Source organism: Engystomops pustulosus, chromosome 11 (genome assembly GCF_040894005.1).
Source record: "Engystomops pustulosus chromosome 11, aEngPut4.maternal, whole genome shotgun sequence".
Taxonomy (NCBI): Eukaryota; Metazoa; Chordata; class Amphibia; order Anura; family Leptodactylidae; genus Engystomops; species Engystomops pustulosus.
Genome location: NC_092421.1, coordinates 28,840,585 through 28,862,985, shown reverse-complemented (window position 1 = coordinate 28,862,985; position 22,401 = coordinate 28,840,585). Strand labels below are relative to the sequence as shown.

The window sequence follows — 22,401 nt, the reverse complement described above, 5'->3', positions numbered from 1 at the left end:
TTGAGCTGCTCTGTCAGATACCATTGAGTAAGGGTAAAGGGCTTCATTAGTTCTATTCTTTCCTGAGTAGTGAAGTATTTTACCACAAACAACCTCCATTTTTTAAAAAGCTTGCCCGCCAACTTGGACTTATGGCGTTCTGCTTCTAGTTTTTCGGTATAAAAGAGTTTTTTCATCTGCTCAATCACCTTATTTGTTGTTGGAACCTCTGGCTCCAGCCATTGCTGTAGCAGCGATCTCTTTGCTACCAAGCATATTACGTGGAACAGTTTAGGCAGCCAACAGAAGTTCTGTATGGTTTCGTCCTCCTGTTGTGCATCATAATGAAACAGGTAAGTCATGGGATCTAGGGGTATTGCTCGGTGCCATAGGTCTTCACTTATCCCTCTCAGTTGTTCCCAATAAGCCTGTGATTTTTCACATAGCCATAGGCCATGAAATAGGTCTGTACCCGAGGTCTGGCATTTTGGGCAAGCCGTCAGTCTTTGGGGGTTGCTCGGAGATGGTGGAAAATTAAAGGCATATATTGCCCTGTGCATTATTCTAAAATGCGTGTCTCTCCATACCTGATTTATTACTGCGTTACTTAGGACTTGCCAGCCCTTAAGGATCTTTTCCGCCGTCTCCTCACCCTCCAATTGTGTCGCCCAACCTGTAAACGTCAGCTCCTCCTTTTCTAACTTCCGTCTCAGTGCCTTGTATAGAATCGAAATCCCTCCCGAACGAATGGGTAGCAGCAACATATTGTCAAACTGATTTTGGCTCGCCTCTAGTTCCATATTTCTAATCACATCCATGCAAAAATGTTTGACCTGTGCATATTGAAAAAATTGGGGTCCCCTTAGATCATATTTTCCTATCAGTTCCTCCCTAGTCAACCACCTATGTTCTTGTTGTTGTAGAAGTTCTCTCACAGTATGTATTCCTTTGTCCCTCCATTCCACAAATAACCTACTCTGTCTGCCTTGGGAAAAGCCTGGGTGGTTCCACAAAGGGAGATGTTTAGATATGAGCCATGGCAAGCGGAGGCCCTTTCGTATAGCCTTCCAGGCCGCGATGGTGTCTCTGAACATTGTTGATCGCTTAATTGTCACCGGTTGTTTCCCTATTGGTACATGTAGTAGAGTTTTCAAGTCCCATGGATGGCAGTACTCTGCCTCCAACACCGTGTCTGAGTAATAGCTGGTATCCTTCATCCAGTCTATAATATGTCGCAATAGGCATGCCAGATTATAACAACGTATATCTGGTAACCCCATCCCCCCCTTTTCTTTAGGGACCATCAATTTACGCATGCCTATACGTGGGCGTTTCCCCCTCCATAAGAAATGTGTGACTGCCCTGTGCAGGGACATGACGTCTTTATGTTTGATTAGTAGGGGGATAGTTTGCATGGGGTACAATAATTTAGAGAGACTCATCATTTTAACTAACTGGTTCCTGCCTAAGAGCGATAGAGGTAGATTATGCCACTGTTTCAGTTCCCTAGCTATTTTGGCAAAAAGAGGTGGGTAGTTCAGTGCATATAAGGAATCCGGCGTCCTGCCCACTTTAATTCCCAGGTACCGTACCCACGACGCAGCTATAGGAATACCACAAACGGTCGTTCCCAAGGAGCTCATGGGAGGTCTCTGTTTCCCTAAAAAGAGGATTTCGCTCTTTGTTGAGTTGACCTTGAACCCTGAAAAGGCTCCGAACTCCTCAAATAATTGCATTCCTCTCGGTAGATGGGTCATCTAAAAACAATACTATATCATCCGCGAATAGGGCCACACGGAGTGACGAGTTCCCTATTTTTATACCCTCAAACACTGGGAAGGTTGCCAGCGCTCTCGCCAGTGGCTCCAAAGCAAGGTTAAATAGCAAGGGCGAGAGCGGGCAGCCCTGGCGTGTGCCCTTCAGTAATGCGAAAGGCTTGGAAATAAATCCAGGGGTGTTCACCCTCGCCCACGCTCCCCGATACAGTACTGTTAAATACTCTCTGAATGGACCCGTAAACCCCATGTTGTCTAGCACCTGCCCTAGCCACTCCCAGCATACATTGTCAAATGCTTTTTCTGCATCGATAGTGACCAGGGCAGGCGCCTTGCTGCCCACAGGACGGTGTGAAGTGACATCTAGTGCCAGCAATACTCTGCGCATATTTGCTACCGCTGAACGTCCCATTGTGAAGCCCACTTGCAGCGGTGATATAAGCGTTGGCATAATGGGCGTCAGTCGGTTCGCATACAATTTAGACAGAATTTTCAAATCCAGGTTGATTAAAGAAATTGGACGATAGGATGCAGGGTCTTCCTGGTCTTTCCCTTCTTTGGGTATCAATTTCACATAAGCAGTATTCATGTGAGTGGATAATGGGGTCCCCTGTGTAAATTTCGTAAATAAGGGAGCCAAGACTGGCGCCAGCTGGGTGCGCATTGCCTTATAAAATTCCCCGGGATAGCCATCCGGCCCCGGTGCTTTATTGTTTGGGAGATTTTTAATGACGTTTTGTATCTCTTCCGCCGTTATGGGGGCATTTAATGCCTGTAATTGATCCGTTGACAACATCGGGAGTGTTACTTTATCGAGGAAGGATTTCCCCATTTCCCCACTGTTTATAGGGCCTGAGTACAGTGATTCGTAAAATTCTCCCAGCAAGGCGTTAATCCCAGCCGGGTCAGTTCTCACTTCCCCTCTCTTGTCCCTCATTCTGAGAGTATGGATCGGTGTCCTCCTTCCCTTCGCTAGATTAGCTAATAACTTACCCGACTTGTCCCCATACCTATGGAGTTCTACTTCCAATTGTGACCGAACAAATGCTTCCTTTCTTTCCGCCCACTCTAAGTACCCTCTCTGTGTTCGTATCCACCGTTCCTTGTTATCTAATGTAGGCTGAGATAAAAAGTCAGTGTACGCCCTCCTAACCTCTCCGCTCGCTTGTTGGTATTGTCTGTGTGTCGCTTTTTTAAGGCCATGGTAATATGTGTCTATACGTCCTCTCATTACTACTTTCCCCGTTTCCCAAAACAATGGTGAGTCTGTAGCATGTTCACTATTACCTCCCAGGTATTCTTGCCACCATCCCTGTAGTAGGTTCAAAAAATTCTCATCCTTTGTTAAAAAGGAAGGGAATCTCCATAGGATATCTGTCCCCTTGGGGCTCACATCCGCCAAGTCCGTCTGTAATGGGGAATGATCCGAGATGACCATATTTTCAATCTGCGCATCTGTCAGTCTTGAGACTAATGGGTTAGACAGCAACACGTAGTCCAGTCTTGACCATGTATTATGCGGGTGGGAGTAGTGTGTGAACTCTCTATCTTGCGGATGGCGCAGGCGCCACGCATCTACTGGTCCGGTCAACTGTTTAAACTGGAATAGTGGGGTTTCCCTATTGTCAGGGCGTACCTGTTGGTGGTCTGGTCGTTTCCTGGCCTCCTCTGTCCTCATCACATCATTGAAGTCTCCTCCCACTAATTTCCAAGACTCGCTGTCTGATAGGATCCTTGTGCTGAGTGTGTCAAAGAAGATCTTTTGCTCTGTATTGGGGCCATACACATTATAGATACTTAAGGCCCCAGTTGGCAACAGCAATTTAATTTTAATCAACCTCCCTTCTGTGTCTTGGTCTACTTGTTGAACCTGACTAGCCAAGGTTTTGTTAACTAATATCATCACTCCCGCCTTTCTCTCTTTGGCTGGAGAACCATACACCGCCCCGACCCAGAGTTTACACATTCTGGGGAAATCTTCCTCAGTCAAATGCGTCTCCTGTAATAACGCTAAGTCTACCTTCAGTTTTTTTAGATGACGTAGTACCATCATTCGCTTTTGTGGGGCACGTAGCCCCTTTACATTCCATGATATGACACGCATGGTTCGTGTCAGCAGAAACAGTGCAGGTCACGTGTGGTATGGTATCTAACAGTGTGAAGAAGCAGCCCAAGGGGACCTCCTAAATTAAGTTTGCACCACTAGAGAACACTATAGTAACAGTTCAATGAAACAAAAACAATAACAACCCTCCCCCTCAACCCTCCCCTTCTCCTGTTGTTTGCTCTCTTGTTAGGGCACTAACACCGATATTAGATCCCTAATACCTTTCCCCGTTGTTTGGGGGATACTTCTCTTTTACCTATTACTTGAAAAGAGTGAGAGAAGAGAAAAGTAAAACAAAACAACAAGTATGCATACAAGCTAGTGACTCCCTTTTTTCTGATGTCACGTATGATTACTCCCCCCCACCTTTTGTTCGGATAGCAATGTCTTAGCGTCAAGACCTCGTCCCCCTCTATTGCTCCCCTTGCTCGTCATCATCCCTTTAACCTAGCATCACAGTTTTAACCCTCCTAGTAATCTGCGGGCTCCCGCTCCTTCCCCCCCCTCAGCTATCTATCTCCTCGTTTTCTTCCTTGTCCCTCCAATATCTCTTATATCCTATTCCCCCTCCCTCCTTCCCTTACATAGAAATCCCACTATTGTAATCTACTTCACTATAATAGATAATGTCTTAGCAGGAGGCAATTTTAGCATATTTAAAAGTCACTTCTATCACGGCTATTCCGGTATCCACCCGAGCTTTCTCCTGATCTCACCCGAGTGTCCTGATCTCCTGTAGTCTGGTGGCCCCGGAAAACCCGCTGCTGGCTGCTCCGTCTCTCCTCCATTGCGGTTCTCCTAGGTCGTCGCTCATGGAGTTGCAGGTTCTCGGCTGGAAGTTGCGCCACAAAAGATTCCGCTTCTGACGGGTCATTAAATTCGTGCTGGACGCCATCTTGTGTCTTAATTCTCAGCAACGCTGGGTATGCCAGTTGAAAACGAGCATTTTTTGCCGCCAGAGAAGAGCAAAGTGGGCTGAATAATTTGCGTTTCCTCATTACCGCAACTGAGAAGTCAGCAAAAAGAAGTACTTTTTGACCTCTTATAAATAGTGGGGCCCGCAGGTTTCGGTAAGCACGTAGTATCTCCTCTTTGTCTGCATAGTTCAGATATTTAGCGATCACTTGTCTTGGCCGCTGCGCTGCTTCTGTTGTTGTCCCCTCACCACCATTCACCCCCGGGGGGCCTATCCGATGCGCCCTTTCCACCAGTTTCCTGGGCCCCACACCGAGAGCACGAGGTAAGTCCTCCTCAAATATTTTGCGCAAGGAGCCTCCCTGTACATTCTCCGGGAGCCCTACCAGCCGTAGGTTACTACGCCGTGACCTATTTTCTAAGTCCTCAATCCGGTCAGCCAGGGTAGCAGTTAGCTGTTCAATCTGTTGCTGCGTAGTCGTCATGGTTGCGATCGATTCTTTTCCCGCCTCCGTGCACTCTTCGAGCGTTGATATACGCTCTTCGTGGTCTTGCACTTTCCCTTTGACTTCCGTGAGTGTGGCCTGTATGGCCGCCGTCAACGTGCTGACCAGGTCCGGAGCTAAGCATTTCGCCACCTCTCTAGCTAGCAATTGGTAATCCACATCACCCACCTTGGATGGTGCAGGCTCTGAGAGATGGACTGCAGGCCGTGTCATTTGGGTCTCCTCTGCAGCACTGGTCTTATGAGACTCCAGGGACGGCATTCTCGGGCAAGGAGAGCACGCACCGCCGGTCTTTAGGCGGGGAGATGGGCACGATTTCTGGCCGCTTCGTAGCAGGTACCGCTCCATATAAGTGTGGCACCGCTATACTGTTGGTGGCTCCCGTTGTTTGGGCCACCGGTCTACTTTTGGCAGTGGTCTGGAGCGAGAAGCGGCGGGGGTCGGACGGAGCTCTCTAACACGCGTCTTTCTCCATCAGCGCCGGAACCGGAAGTCCAAAAGGTCATTTTAAAGGGAATCCATCATCAGAAATAATAATCCACTACCAATATGTTGTCAAGCAGTTGAACCGCTTCTAGATAATATTTCTTTCATGACCCAGCATGTTGGCATCATCCAGTGAATCAACTTTGAAGTAATGTAATTTTTGTGTCAAGGAGGCTGAGAATTTGAACAGAGAAGTCATGCCTCAGAACGACCTCTTCACTGTCATTGATGGTTCTGCATCCGGAGACCTTCATAACCACATCTCCTGTAGTCAGATGCATGTTCTCAATCCGACTTCAGGGATGAGGAGAGCTTTACTTCCGTGTTAAAATCACCTGCCTGACTTTATGCAAATAATTCACATCTCACTTAGAAGTTGATTTTCTGGCTGATACCACCACGCTGTGCCATGAAAGAGAAATGACTAGGAAGCTGCTTGACAACATACTGCTAATAGTATATTATGCACATTTCCGATGACAAGTTCCCTTTTAAAGCACTCAAGTGCTGATTCCAAAATTGTATATCATGGCAATTGCATGTTAATTCTGGGGTTTATTTTTCCCATTTTTGCCAGTTCTGTCATGTTCTTATTGGAGAGATAAGCTGCTGCTTGACACCAAATAAATTCAGCAATGCAATTCACCATCATCTTTTAGGATTTTGGTGTGGGGCAATGTTAAGAGTCAGAAGGCTATTGTACACCTGTTTATGTAATAATTGTAAATCACAGATGCTCTCAAACCGGCAAACATGTTGGCACAAGCTTGCACACTGTGTGATGTAGAGGCTGTGCATCTCTTTCGCGAAAGCCTGCCTGTGTGACGTGCATATGCGATCCTTTTTTTTTTTTTTTTGCAGATAGCGTATGGACCAAGTAATTTCTGTTTCTTTTCAAGCTGTAAGAATTTAATGGATCTGCAAAAATCAGTATTTGTATACAGGAGAGCATTTTTGTAGATTTGTAGCAATTGATTCATCACTGTGCATTATGCGACACCAAGTCAGATAACTACAAAGACCAAAACATAACATAGATGCCAATATGTAGGCAGGTTGGTAGTTGCGAACAACGCCCTCTCCAGGTTTGGAGCTGACAGAGGGAGTTGCGAACCCTCTATGAAGGCTCTAGTACAGGGATCAGGAACCTTTTTGGCTGAGAGAGCCTTGAACGCCACATATTTTAAAATGTTATTCCGTAAGAGTCGTACCGTATACACATGCCTCCCAGTAGATGGGTAGTCCCAACACATACCCCCAATAGATAGGTAGCTACAGCAGATACCCCCAGTAAATAAGTAGCTACAGCACATGCCCTCAGTAAATCAGTAAATGGGTAGCTACAGCACATGCCCCCAGTAAATAGGTAGCCACAGCACATGCCCCCAAGTAAATAGGTGGCCACAGCACATGCCCCCCACTATATAGGTAGCTACAGCACATGTTTCCCAGTATATAGGTAGTCACAGCACATGCCTCCCAGTATATAGGTAGTCACAGCACATGCCTCCCAGTATATAGGTAGTCACAGCACATGCCTCCCAGTATAAAGGTAGTCACAGCACATGCCTCCCAGTATATAGGTAGCCCAAGCACATACCCCCAGTAGATGGGTATCCACAGCACATGTCACCCAGTATAAAGGTAGCCACAGCACATGTCACCCAGTATATAGGTAACCACAGCACATGCCCCCAAGTAGGTAGGTGTCCACAGCACATGCCCCCAAGTAGGTAGGTGTCCACAGCACATGCCCCCAAGTAGGTAGGTGTCCACAGCACATGCCCCCAAGTAGGTAGGTGTCCACAGCACATGCCCCCAAATAGGTAGGTAGCCACAGCACATGCCACCAAATAGGTAGGTAGCCCCAGCACATATCCCCAGTATATAGGTAGCCCCAGCACATACCCCCAGTATATAGGTAGCCACAGCACATACTCCTAGCAGATAGGTAGCTACAGCACATGTCACCCAGTAGATAGGTAGCTACAGCACATGTCGCCCAGTAGATAGGTAGCCACCGCACATGGCCCCCAAGTAGATGGGTAGCCACCGCACATGGCCCCCAAGTAGATGGGTAGCCACCGCACATGGCCCCCAAGTAGATGGGTAGCCACCGCACATGGCCCCCAAGTAGATGGGTAGCCACCGCACATGGCCCCCAAGTAGATGGGTAGCCACTGCAAAAAAAAAAAAGAATATTCACTTACCAGCGCTCCCTGCAGGCAGCTCCTCATTGCTCCCACGCTCTTCTCTTTGACACAGGCTCAGGCGATGGCGCCTGGGTTGTACAAGGGACGTAACATTACTGCCTGTGTCCAGTGATCAGTCTGAGACACACAGCAGCGATCACTATTTATTAAAGATCTGTCTGAGAGCCAGATGCAGCCAACAAAAGAGCCATCTCTGGCTCCCGAGCCATATGTTCCCTACCCCTGCTCCAGAACCTGGTTATTACATAATAGCAGCTGTAGATCCTGCCTGAAGAGGCAATGGTTAAGCGGATGCCAGTTATTGACCAATTGTTGGCTGTATTGTAAACTGGAGTGTGATTGGAGAGGGGCTATCACCTGACCAGTAGGATAAAACCCCTGGGCAGTGAGAGTCGTAAGGTCAGTCCAGTCAGTCCGTGTTCAGAGTTGGAGTGAAGAGAGACAGACAGTGTTTAGTACACCTTCAGTGCTGACACAGAACCAAATCCCAGGACCAGATTCAGGAGACTCAGAGCTGCAGCTTCGACAAATTGGACATGGCTCCATCCAAATTCTCCCAGCCTGCATCTACTACCAGGCTGGTGAGCTATTATTGTTCAATAAAGAACCGTGAGTTATTTTGCACAATGTTTCCTCCGTCTGATCCATGGATACGGCTGTTACCACCACAGGCTCCCCATCCATTACCCAGGGACTCATCCTAGAGACACTTAGCGGTTGCCCCGGGGAGAACCAGTACATCAGCCTCTCCCTCCATATTTCTTGCAAACACCACTTGCTGGAGACCTGCCAGGCTGTCGGACAGCCCTCATACCATGCACCATGACATCAGCGTGCCCTAGGCCGCAATCACAAGCCACTCCGGTATTCTGGGCCCGGCTGCCTCCAGGCCCCATGAAAAGGAGAGGCCCCGGTGGGGGATGTTGCAGAGTCCATCAGAGTGGTCAAAAATGAGTAAGTACCAAAACATGGCAGTTCGGTTAGCGGTGACAAAGAGCTCAATGCTGTATAAAGCAAAAGAAAAATGGTGCGGACTGTGCGTCTTTTCCGGTGCTAAAACAACTTGCACAGGTATTTAAGAAGTGAGTGCGCTCGGGTTGTGCTGCACACAACCCTTTTTGTGGCGCTGCTGCGCTGTCTTCTATGCGACACAACTTAGGAGGCGTGCCATTAGACGATCCGACTGATTCAGACTGAGCACGGGATTTAACTTTCAAATTGTGTCACAAGCCCAAGCACTAAGATACAGCACTTAATAGATGGTAAACTCTGTCGGACCTGAGCGAGAAAGCGACACATGCAGGATATCGGGCGCACAATCTTAGTGAACCGCTGCACAGTGCATTATAGTTGGACAATGCACTTTTGGTGAACTCCAGTGACCCTGTTATTTAATGTGCCCCACTGCGTTATGTCCGCTGTTGTTTGTTGGTTTTTTTTTTTTTTGCGGACTTAAGAAAAATTGATTACCTACGGATGAGAAAAAAACAAATGCAGATACAATATGAACTGAACACGGACATCACAAGTCTTTGTTTTTGTGTTTGTGCACATCTGAATGAGTCTTTATACTTAAAATATAAAATGTGGACACTGTTTAAGAATAGCGATGTAGCATCTCCCAAGTTTCCCATGACTGCTTGTTATTATTTTAACTATTGGTTAAGGGTCACAGTATACAAATATATCCTAGCAATGTCTTTTGAAATATCCCTATGTATTTGTATGTAATCACTGCCTTCACAAGATTGTTGTATTACCTTAATACCCACTGTTCCTATTTTGAAATATAAAGAAGATGACGATGAAGAGTAGAAGAGGACAGGCTCAGTACACATGTGTAGTGAGGCTGAGTGTCTGCATAAGCTTGGGTTCTGCTGTTAACCCCCCACCTCCTAATTCCAGTATGATGGTGTTCCTGGGAGGAGCGTGTGCGGGCTGAGAGCTGCTTGAGGGCTCCCGCCTCTCTTTGCACATCTGTATTCAGCTGGAGAAGACAATACCAGAAGAGTGGGGTACCCCAGAACTGAAGAGGGGAGAGTCGGGAGAGAAGCAGCCCTACAACAGTGAGGGAGGAAACCCTTATCCCTCTATAATCTGGTTTAGCTGTGAGTTCCTTCTTGACCCCCCCCCTTGTCTGGACCTTGCATATCCAAATAACTGTCTCTTCTATCAGTGCCTCCCGCAGTCTGCAGTACCCAAGTGTGCCTGTCTGACCTTTCTCCCCAGCACTCTGCTTACTGCTTTGTGTTACCCTCCTTAGCATGTATTTGCAGTAACGCACAACCTGTTGCTGTGCACTTCTGTGTATTCTATCCCCTAACGTCAATCATTTCTATCCTAGGGTGTCTGTATTTTTTTTTTTTTTTAAAAAAAAGCAACTTCTCATCATTTGCTTAAAATAAAAGAAGGAACGCTAGTCTCCGCCATGCAGCAGTCACAACCAAGGTAAGAGAATATTAAAATGCAGTAGGAATGTGATCATAGGATTGCTAGCTCTTTGGGTTACACGGCTTTCATAATCTATTGTTAATGTTTTGTTTCATTGGAAATGTTATGAATGCAGGAGAGCTCATATGTTCATGTGTAATTGACCCAGTTCTTGGTTGCAATAGGACTCTGGTCATACTACAGATGTCTGTAACTTATAATAATCCTTCAGCCAGCTGACTCTACTTACACATCAATTTCCATAATCGCCACAGTTTGAAATTTCGTTTTTCTATCTGGTCTAACCTTTACGGCATCCTATTACCGTGGTTAATAATGACCTCCTTTCAGTGCCCTGCCAGCTCCAAGTTCCTCATCCATTATCTTGAAGGCGTCTGCTGACAGTGTTAATAGGGGAATTTCCTCCAGACTGCAATTAGGGTGGGAAGCAAATATTGAAGGAATAGTGCTTAGTGAATTTGAGGCTTGAGAAAAGAGTTTGTCAGATTGGAAGCTCCGAAATAAGTTGAGAACAATAGTGGGCTGCGTAGCTGGCTCATTTATATTCAGTGCATGCAAAGGAATTTGATTCATATAAGACTCCTTATACTCTAGGAGAGTGTAGTCTGATAAACTATGCTAAAATATGCACTCCTTTGTGCGAGACTTAGATATGTTATTTGTATCTAGACTCTATTGTTACATTTTTTAAAGCTTTTGGTTAAAATAACACTAGTGTGTGTGAAGCGTAAGCCTTCTCCCTAGAGACATTGTACCATTACCTCATTTCTTTGTTTTTTTTTTTTTTTTCCTGTGGCTATTGGTAATTGGAGAGTTGACTGAGAAAACTGCACATGCTCAGCAAATCTGAGTATATTTGGGAACGTAACATTTCCTGAAAATATTTTTGGCCAGGAGCTTATTCTTTCCTGAAATGTCGTCCAAGACTATCTGAGCTATGTGTTAGCTTATGGAAAACAATCTCTTCAGTGAAGGGGGAGCACCCGAATTACGGAAGAGTTTGGTTAAAACTTTGTATATATGTAGTAATGCGGACTGTATTTCTCTGGACATGTTGTCACCCTTATGTCCTTTGTGTATGTACAGTCTGCTGAAGGTACACCAAAATATAGGGGTTACATTTGTCTGCCATTGACTCCTAAAATGCAAAGTTTAGGTGCTTGAACTTGCCATTACATTAGACAGCGTTCTCCTAACTACTCCTTTTAGTGATATTAAAATCTAGAAGAGGTACAATACTTTGTTATACCTTATCTTTCTGTACCCTCTAATCCTGGTTACGGTTCCCAATAATTGCTGAAGTAGAAACTAAATAGCTGGGCTGTACCATTAAAAATTTCTCTTTTGTAAAAGGAATAATATGTGTTGAATGAATCTGCGTTTACAGTAAATTCCTACGTTTCGCAGGTACCTGCAACATAAGTAACATGTAAAGTGGATGTAAAAAGCTGATTGTATGATGTGATCCTCTATGCTAATACTTTATACCTCATTTGCTATTGCCACAACTTCTGGCAGCACTTATATTGACCTTACTGTACATTCCAATTAAGAATTTTAAATATTTCTATTATTATTAATACAGTACCGGTAACACCCACCCGCCGGCTGCATTATTATTTGCTTCAGTGCTGCATCCTCCTCTCTACTTACCCAAGTCATTTGCTGGAGCTGACCTTGATATTGCTTTTCAACTCCAAACTGACCCACATAATGAATGTTCACAATGCTTCAAGAATGCCGTCTCAAAGAAGTCACCAGAAGTCAGACTGATCGATATAGTTGCTAATGCCATAACTTCAGCAATCTGTAGAATAAAGTTGCCAACTTCAGCTTTTTTTTTTTAATTTGCTGCATTTTTTTATTCCCTGCCTTCCAAAAGCCTCAGAATTTTTATGTTACCATTTAAAGAACCAAAGAACCAAATGAACTCATTTTATCTTTGAGACACATGGTATTTCCTAGTGGCATTCTTCCATATCCCATGCAGGTACTAGGTACAAGTACCAGGAGGCAGGAAATATTTTTTTTTGAGGAGCTGACGCATTTTTTGCTTTCTATTCAAATATTTTTGAAAAGAAAAATACATAAATTTTATCTTTTTAAAGCAGGAACACATAGCTCCTAAACATGCTTGCATTTTGCCACATAAGCTTGTAACCTCCTTCTAAAAAGTTCGATTATGCTGTGTGATCATATCATATTTTGCAGGTCAATCAGTTTTTTCATTAATATCCTTTAGTTCACTTTTGCAGTGTTTACCATATGGGATAAAAAAAATATATATTTTTTTTACTAGATATCTGATGTGTTAGGTATCCCCCTGGTCCATATAGTCCAATGTTTATTTTATGCTGTGGATACAGCAATACCACTGTTGTTTTATTGTTTTTCTTTATTATTAATTAATTTTATCATCACTGTTTTTCAATACATGACCTTTTTATTTTACTTGACTTTTTATATGCTATTGGAACAATAAGTCTTTTTTAATTAGCTTTTTAGAGTTTTGTGAGGCATAGACGAAAATCTACACTATTTTTAAAAATTAAAAATTATTTTAAATTAAAAATTATTATTTACGGTGTTCACTGAATGGGATGGCTTTTGTGACAGTTGAACATCAAGCTCATGCTTTTCCCAAATTTATTTTCATTTTATTTTTTAATTTATATTTATTTTGGCAGGCAGTCCAGGGTTATGTAGAAGATAGATTCTGTGGGGGAGATTTTAACAGAAGTACCTGTGAGCAGAACTGTTGCCCATGGCAACCAAGAGCTCAGTGTTCATTTTTCGCACATATTATAAAATTAAATCTGAGAGCTGATTGTTTGCTATGAGCAACTAGAACAGTTTAACTTCTGATAAATCTCCCCCTGTAGGTTTGTTCTTAAGTTGAATTTGTATGCAAGTCGGAACAGGTTTATTTTGTAAGTGTAACTCAAGAATTTTTTTTTTCTCTGTGACAATTGTATTTTCATAATTTTGGGCTGTCATGGGAACAAAGATTAAGAATTAAGTTGAATTGCAGACACATTTGATAACTTTTATGTTGATTATTGCAGCCTGGGGCCAAAGTTCAGTAATCCAGAGAGCTTTAGCAGAGGTCACTGTGGTTAGAGAGACTGGCTGTAGCTTGGGGTCATGAGGTGTCCTTAAACTGCCTGTAAATTATTTTTACAATTTTTTTTTTCCGTACAAATGGGGCAGCTCTCAGAAACCTGTATATGGACCCTCGGGCTCCTCCAGAACACCTTAGATGGAGGTCACCATGGACTACAGAGTCCCATGGGTTAACTGTCCAATATCAGACTTTCTTAGTGTTTTATTTTAAAGGAATATATCCTCTGCCACCATTTCAGATTGCTATGACAGTGTTTTTTTTTTTTTTTTTACCAGAGATTAGTTGTCATCAAAGATAATGTTTTCTATTGCGCCCAGGCGCAAAGATCATGTGGATTTTTTTCCCCCTTCTGGACTGCTAGAATTGTGCTCTACTGTCTAAGGCTGTTATTTCTGTATACTGTCATGAAAGTCACTAACCTCCTGTAACCCATATATTACTTATTACACTGACCCGATATCATACATGTCCCACTATACACAAAAAATTAGCACAAACAATAACTGAAGACAGTCATGTCCCGTGCTCTCTGTGAGACCAGTCTGTGGATGGCTACAGGAATTTATTACTCACCTTTGTCACTCACCTTCATTTTGTTGCATTATATCAGTGACAGTGTGCAGTCCATATCTGAAAAAGGAATATAAAGCCTGGTAATTCACCATTTATATCATTTCTAGCTAAGCTAAACATTACCTATACAAATACTCATTTCTGAAAATCTCTTTTTTCCTTCAATTATGCTGTGGATGACATATGTGTGATGATCTGATATGAAGTAACACGTGTCTTCTTATAACGGACTACACTCCATAGCATTTCAGAACAGATTTCTGTAGGCTTCAAATTAACTTGTTCCCTTATCTTTAAGTGTTAAATGTGAAGCGGATTCATCATCTCTCCTCACGTAGCATGAGAAGTATTGATGGTAGAGCATACTGGTATAGAAATTAATTGTGTCATTCCATTATCCAGGGGTCAATTCATGCTGATGGAGTCATTAGGGGCTAGAACTAAAGAAATGGGGACTCCTGTATTACAACTGGACCAGTAATTAAGCTTTTTGCCATGGTTTTGCTACAACTGAAGAGGGATAGGGATAAGCAAACCAAATAGTTGGGTTCGGCGTACAGCCGATTGACCAGGACATATTGCCGGCTAAACAACCAATTTGGCAAATTTACGCTCCCAGCAGTAATGGAAATGCTGTAGAGTCTAAATCTGCAGGGATTTCCTCAATATGTGGATATTGTATATATTCCATCCGCAATGCTGTTAGTGAGCATCTCTATAGAATAAAATCACATAAAATCTGTAGACTAAATGTTTTTTTTTTCCATTGCACGATTTTCTCATCTATAGATGTTTTTATATGGTAAAAATCTGCTGCTTTTTTAAAATAAGATTTACTTGTGGTCCGCATATATGTGGCCCATACCAGTGTTGCTTTAATTGTCCTGGAAATAAGTCGGTAACCTCCCCTAACAAAGGTCATCTATAGAAAGGTCATTGTAAATTTTTCAAACATTTTTGATTTTCAGTTTCCTAACCGTTGTGATGCAAAAGAACTCATTGCCGTTGTTGGTCGATTAGCAACTGGTGGGGACGTAACTCTTTACATAACAATCAGTGCTGACCGTGTATTGGCGATGCCGACAGTATAAATATGACTACTGTCTTAGCACTGCTGTTAAGTGAAGCAGCAGGTTCACAGACAACAAGTGCGGCAGGAATATGCCCTTACACGTCTGCTATAGTATAAACAAGAATTGTCTGAAGTGAATCCGAAAATGTTTGAATCTGAAGATTTCAAGGCATCAAATCCAATTGGCTCATTTCTACCGACATGTCAGATTTAGTTAATACACATATCCTTCATACAATAAGAATTTTAGTGCATTTTCTCTGTACTGTCTGTAGCTAATATCAACAGAAAACTTGCTTTTTACAGTCTGAACATAATTCCTTAATATGTTACACCCCGAATAACAACTTCTCGTGCCCAAGACTTTATTATATAAAAAACCCCACCATACTTTAAATAAAAACAGCAGAGTTTACTTGAATAGATGACTTTATATACAGTACGTGTTGCTTTGCCAGCTGCACCTCTGTGTTGCCTTGAATTCTTAGCTTCAGGACTGGACGTGGAGCTGTGCAAGTGAATCCATCCAGGTGCAAAGATTAAGACGTGTAAACATGACTCATGGCACAATCCTGGCACAATATTGAAGGCCTGTTCTCAACGAGACTTTCACAGTTGCAGTTTCTGCTTTTTATCTCAGTCCATGTACAGTTATGTGGAAACGTACAGAACCATTAACGCTGGTTGGTTTCTTCTGTTTCAAGTCCAGGATTGTAACTATAAAGGGTGCATAGCCTCATCCCTGACCTGCAACGAGAGCTCATAAATCGGACCCCTGAGCACTAATGTGGTGGGGCATGCTTCTATGGGGTGTGTCAATTCTGTATGGGGCAGTGGTGGTTGGTATGGGCAGAGTAGGAGGGAGAAAAGGGGGTACACTAGAAGGAATGCTGCCCTGGCTGGATTATGAGGGTGGGATACACAGGTGGGAATTATAGTGAGTTATCTGCTGCACCCTTGCTGATGAATAACCTGCTGCACCTAGATGACAACTGATGGCTCTGACCCATAAATTATCAAGAAATGGATCATCCCATCGATCTATCCCATAGGAAACCCAAATGGATTTCAAGAGAATTGAATTTCCCTATTGTTGTCCCTATTCGCTGTGTTTGTGGTGTGTGGTCCCACCTAGTCAACAGCACCTTGGGAGAAGCTAAACTTTTCTGTAAGAAGCCCATAGACCAGTGATGGCGAACCTTTTAGAGACCGAGTGCCCAAAGTACAACCAAGACCGACTTATTAATCGGAAAGTGCCAGCACAGAAATTTAATTTGTGATTTATTCTCCCTGGTCACAGCTTCCATTGATACCAGCACCTGGGGAACATCAATAAAGCAGAAAATAGAAGAAATTTGGATGATCATTGTAGTTTCCCTCCAGAGTCCCATAAACAGGAAGAATTGTCAGGGTCGGAGCAGGAGCTACAATGATAATCCAGATCTGTCCACACCTTTCCACTCCTCCAGTTGTCCCAGATAGCACTGTCACTTTATAATAGCTCTGTGCACAGCAAGTCCTGGACTGTCTGGGACTGCAGGAAGATACCTGGAGTCATCTCTGGTGATGTGGAGTGCCCACAGAAAGGGCTCTGAGTGCCACCTCTGGCACCAGTGCCATAGGTTCGCCACCACTGCCATAGACCTTGGTGAATCGCTGCCCCTCTCTCAAAACATAATTTACTTTCTTTACCTCACAATTTTTTTCTTGTCCTTGTATAGTTGCAAATACCATTGCAAAATGTTATTCTTTACTGTTTACATATTAGCAATCATTGTTAACTATGGCCAACAGATCCCACTTTTCAGTTTAGCCTGCTGTTATCTACATAAATGCAAATAATTTACAAGATTACAGGCTCCTTTTACATGAGAAAATGAAATCTTCAAACCGTGTGCTGTTGAGCAGTAGGGCCTGAGCAGCTTCAATATAGTGTCCTTTCTGCAGGCAGCATGTTATAGAGCAGGAGATGCTGAGCAAAGTGTTCATAGTGTCCTTTCTGCAGGCAGCATGTTATAGAGCAGGATGATCTGAGCAGATACTACAGGTTTGTGGAAGAAGTTTTGTAGCTTATTTCATGAAATCTCTGTTCACCAAGGGCTTAAAGGAGTTGTCCAGGTATGAAAAAGTTTATAAACATGGCTAAAGGGGGCTGTAAAAATAAGAGAGCTTATGCTGGCCTCCTCAGTTGCTCCCATTTTCCCATGGCACCGCCTGTTACTGCAAGACCTCTGTTTCTAGAGAGGCCGGCGATCCTGTCCCAACCACCGCGGTACTCCTGCCACACACACATTAATTCTGTAGCAGTCACACGGCTGTGGCTGTGACCGGATCACCAATCTCTGTAAAGAAACAGAGGCCTGGAAGTGATGGGCAATGGCAAAGCACTATGGCAAATTTGCTAAAAATAGTCATTATTCTTTTTCAGGGATTAATGTCTCTTGTGTGGTCTTTAAATGTAATAGGCCAGCTTATGTATTATATCATAATATCATGAAACAACAATTGTATCCAAAGGCTGTTATATACTACACACAATTATAAGATTCCATTGATTTAGCTCTACTATAGTTTTGTAATGTGTAATAGAAAAGGTCTCTGGAGAGGACTAGCACGCCCCCTTGTGGAAGTTACTGTATATGATCATGAACTATTAAACAAAGATCTGATATAATTCAAAATATTACTTTATCATTCCTGACAAATATGTTACGAAATAGTACGAAATGAGGAAACGGTTAAAATAACCAGTACCAGGCAAGTATAGAGACCCAAGTCCGTTGTTTTTAGTGCAAATCTTCGAAGTTTGAAGGAAACCTTCCATCAGGAATACCTCAGATTTCTTTCTCTCTTCTGAGCCCTACATTTTCTCTATATAATATTTTCCCCCTAACTAAAAACTTTCTTTTGTTTTGTGTAAGTTAACTTGAGGTTAGTGGGGCATGGAGTAGCTTGGCTGGGGGCCACGGCTGTACCGCTCCCCTGTAGCTTCTGTGTGCTACCTCCACGCAGAGCTCTTCAGCCTGTGCCCATGCATGAGTGATGATTTCCTGGAGCTCCAGCAGTTAGTTAGGGGGAAAAGATTATATAAAAGCCAAACCTAGTCATCAATAAAAAGTAAGAGTCCTAGTAATGCTGTGGTGTCACCATTGGCCCCATCCTTACTGTAGTTTGATGTGATTAGTGATGCTATTTTAGTATAACAATATCTTATCTTTAACATGATCGGGTCTACAAGTAGAACATTGAAACCTACCTTGTGTTGTATGCATCTATATGGGGCTTATGACTTTGTGCTGTACAGTTCCACTGTGAAGATAAAATGTAGCCAAATAGTATTGGGGCACATCTACTTACCTGTCTGCTGGAGTTCGCCGAAATTGCAATGTCCCACGATAATGCACTGTGGCTAGATTCAGTAAGACCGTGCATCAGATACCATGCATGTGTCGCTTCCCAGCTCAGGTCCGACAGAGTTGCGACACAATTAGAAAGTTAAATCCCGCGCTCAGTCAGAATCAGTTGGATTGTCCGATGGTGCACCCCCCCAATTTGTGTCACGTGGAAGCCAGCGCAGCTGCGCCAAAAAGAGACCGCATGCGCCAAAATCCCACCGCAGACTGGGAAATACCTGCCCAAGCCGTGCAATCCCCTGAAAAAAGTGCACAGTCTGACAAAAGTGAGCAGCGCAGCTCTTAATAAATGAACCCCACAGTTTTGGCTGCTGTCTGGTACATGGAGATCTATGGAAACATTTCCATATAATGCCAGCGCTTTTTCAAGATAATGACTTTATAAGAATAAATTTTATACGGCATCAAGTTAAAGTCTTCAAGGCTTTATGTCTTCATAGATTGAAAAACGTGAACACATTCAAAGTAACATGTATTGGCTGACACGTTTTGAGCCTATGCGCCTCTTAGTTTTAGTAACTTTGGATATATTCACATTTATAAATCTATTAATAAATGAAGCCTTGAACCCTTTTTTTTTTTTTTTTTTTTTAATTTCATGCTGGATAAATTCATTCTTATAAAGTCGGATCCCTGAAATCTAGTCAGTGACTATCCTATGCACAGTGACTCCATTATTTCTGGAGTGACGCAGCATGCACATCGAGGGGTAGGGTAGGCTATGCTGTAACAGTATTATTTTTTTGATTTTCAATCTTTTTCAAGAGATCTAGAAGTCTAAAACTTCATACACACATACAAAACAATTTACACTTTCCACCATTAGGTGGCGGTACACATCCCTCAGTAGCAAAAGACACAAGTAAAGATAAGTCTTATTACCATTTATAATTGAACAGTTCTAAGTTGAGCCATTTCAAGACCGGCCTGTGTTTGACAATAAGAATTAAGCATTTTTGAACATTCCAATTTTTTTTTTTCAAATTTAAATTTTTGATAAAATTTTGTTAAGTTTTACAAACAATATAGAACAAAGTGGTATAGATTCTTAGACCACACAGTGGAACCATATTTGGGGTCCATAAAACCTACAAAACTTTTTTTTAACCCTTTTCTTTTTGGAGAATTGAACAACATTAATGCTGACTGTGTTACTTGTGTTATGCCAATTACTGTATGACGGAATTTAACAGTTTAACTAAATTCTACAAACAGTGATTTTTTTTTTTTAATGATGTTGTGTAACTATTTTCAAAGGGCAATAATTTTTTTAATTGGTCACATGTACCGATGTGACAGCCTTGTTTGTTTTGCAGGATTAAATGTAATGTTTAACTTAAAATGTTTAAGAAAATATACAGTTTTATTATTATTTGTGCTCTCAGCATGGTATAGGGGGTAGAAAATGAAAATTTATAAGGTCATTGCGTAGCAATATCAAACGTGTATATTTCAAAATGGGTTCATTTCTATTAAAGGGTTTTTATTTTTGTTACAATTTGTATTTTTTTTTTAACTTTAATCACTTTTTTTAAAATTTTAGTCCCACTTAGTCCCACACATTGACATACTTTACATCCTTAATGTTGTTCCTTTTTTTCATCCTTGTAGATGTTTCTTGCAGATAAATGTACAGTTTAATTTTGTAAATTTGGCCACATAATTTGTACTGAGTCGTCTTCATCGTAATGGAAATGTACTCTCCCTGTACCAGTAGCAGTATTTGTGTGGCTTATTCAGCTGGTTGCATAACGTTGTTGTATGATGTTTTATACTAGATCATGCAAATCGAAGAACAGGCTGCAAGGTTTTATTTATTTTTCATTTCATGTTCCCTATTTGGCTTGATGTTGTAGGATTTGACTTTATGACTGCTTACTGACACTGTAGTTGGGGGAGGAGGCTACTGACTGACAGGGGGCAGATGCCTGTGAACAGTTGCTGGGGTGATCAGAGGTGCAGTGTCATGCATTGCTGCTCATTAATTCACACTCGCTGTGCAGGAGTCTAATGGGGATGTTGTGTCTCATGTGGCTTTGTCACTCAATGTCCAGCTGTGCCTTGTCATCATCCTGATCTGCACATTGTTTACTCCAGAGATTGTATATGTAATGGTGACCATAAGAAAGTTGTTACCATTTAGTGTGCTGTTTGGGTTGTGTTCACATCTTCGCTAGGAGCCTCCTTTGAATATTCAGAAAAATATGACGAAATAGAACAAGATGTCACTAGTAAAATGTCTAACTATTCTTTACAATGTGGTCCCTTAGGTGTAATTTGTGCATGTCGTGCAATAGATCCAGTGCTTATGTTATTTTTTTGTGCTGGTAAAAAGTGTAGTGCAGGTGTGATCAAAGCCTATGTGTTTGTATATAAAGGACTGATGAGTTGATCAGTTCAGCTTAAACTCTGCGTTTCTAAAGAACAGGTCAGTGAATAAGAGTCACTGAGCTCTCATGAAGCAAATGCAGTAGTATTACTTGCCAGCTTTCATATAAAGAAAACCTAAGGCTACATTCACACGAACGTATGGGGGACGTATATACGGCCGCCATATATACGGCCGATATACTTCCCCCATACACATCTATGGGCGCGCGGCACCCTACGGGAGCGGTATGGTGCCGCACACGTGCGGCACCGTACCGTTCCGTACCCGGAAAAAAGATAGGACCTGTCCTATCTTTTCCCGTAATACGGCGCCGTGCACCATAGGTTGCTATGGAGAGGGGCGGGGGTGAGCTGCGCTCACCTCGTCCTCCTCCTCTCCCCGTACACTGCCGTTGCCCGCTACGGTACGGTACGGGCGGGCAACGGCAGTGTGAATGTAGCCTAATAATGTAGCTGCCTTTAAAATATAATTAAAAAATTGATCCGCTTGGAGAGCACAGTGTTCGACTACTCTCTGCGGCGCTCCCATTCACCGTCTGAGATTTTGAGATTTCCTACAAGGTATTGAATGGGGTGGCAGGACCTGTGCTTGATCCATCAGATAGTTAGAGCTGGATCCCGTGATTTACTTGATCATTGGGAGTACATTTGCATGATCGTTGGGGGTCTAAAGGGAGTCTACCAGGAGTTTTGACCTTACAAAATTGAGGTTGTTTACTGCTGTGATGGGAAATTCACATGTTTTTGCTCCATTGGCTTTGCTCCTCTACTCTATTCGTCTACTTCTCAACTTGCAAAGGCTGAAACAGAAAGTTTTCATGTTTTAAGCCACATCCTTTACACGCCATTTATACCACCTCTTGTGTCAACACACAGTATAATGGTCCCTTCCTGTTACACGGCACACTGCATAATGCCCTCCATTCTGTAGACCCCACATACAGTGGGTATGGAAAATATTGAGACCTCTTTACTTTTTTAACTCTGTTTCATTGCGGCTAATTTGTAGGATCCAAGATATTTTTGCTAATTTATTAAAAAAGAAAAACGCAGCATAAGTATTCAGCCCCTTTGCTTGGTATTGAGTAGAAGCTCCTTTTCAGCTAGTTCAGCCATGAGTCTTCTTGGGAATGATGCAACAAGTTTTTCACACCTGGATTTGGGGATCCTCTGCCTCTTCCTTGCAGATCCTCTCCAGTTCCCTCAGGTTGGATGGTGAACATTGGTGGTTGTCATTTTCAAGTCTCTCCAGAGATTGGGTTCTGGTCCGGGCTCTGTCTGGGCCTGTCAAGAATGGTCACAGAGTTGTACTGAAGCCACGGCTTTGTTATTTTAGCTGTGAGCTTAAGGTCATTGCCTTGTAGAAAGGTGAGCCTTCGGCCCAATCTGGGGTCCA

General features: G+C 42.9%; 1 protein-coding gene across 5 annotated transcripts in view; it reads left to right on the top strand.

The window, feature by feature from the left end:
• PALD1 (phosphatase domain containing paladin 1) overlaps nucleotides 1-22,401 on the top strand; it is a 194,279-nt gene that overhangs the window by 13,990 nt on the left and 157,888 nt on the right. The window contains exons 1-2 of one of the 5 annotated variants that reach the window (XM_072130458.1): nucleotides 9,909-10,089; nucleotides 10,326-10,429. The exons of 3 other annotated variants lie outside the window; for them this stretch is intronic. In XM_072130458.1, the coding sequence (XP_071986559.1) occupies nucleotides 10,410-10,429 (20 nt within the window). In that variant the 5' untranslated portion in view covers nucleotides 9,909-10,089; nucleotides 10,326-10,409. Of the gene's footprint in view, nucleotides 1-9,908; nucleotides 10,090-10,325; nucleotides 10,430-22,401 lie in introns of those variants that run through there. One more of the 5 variants, XM_072130459.1, reaches the window with a different exon arrangement.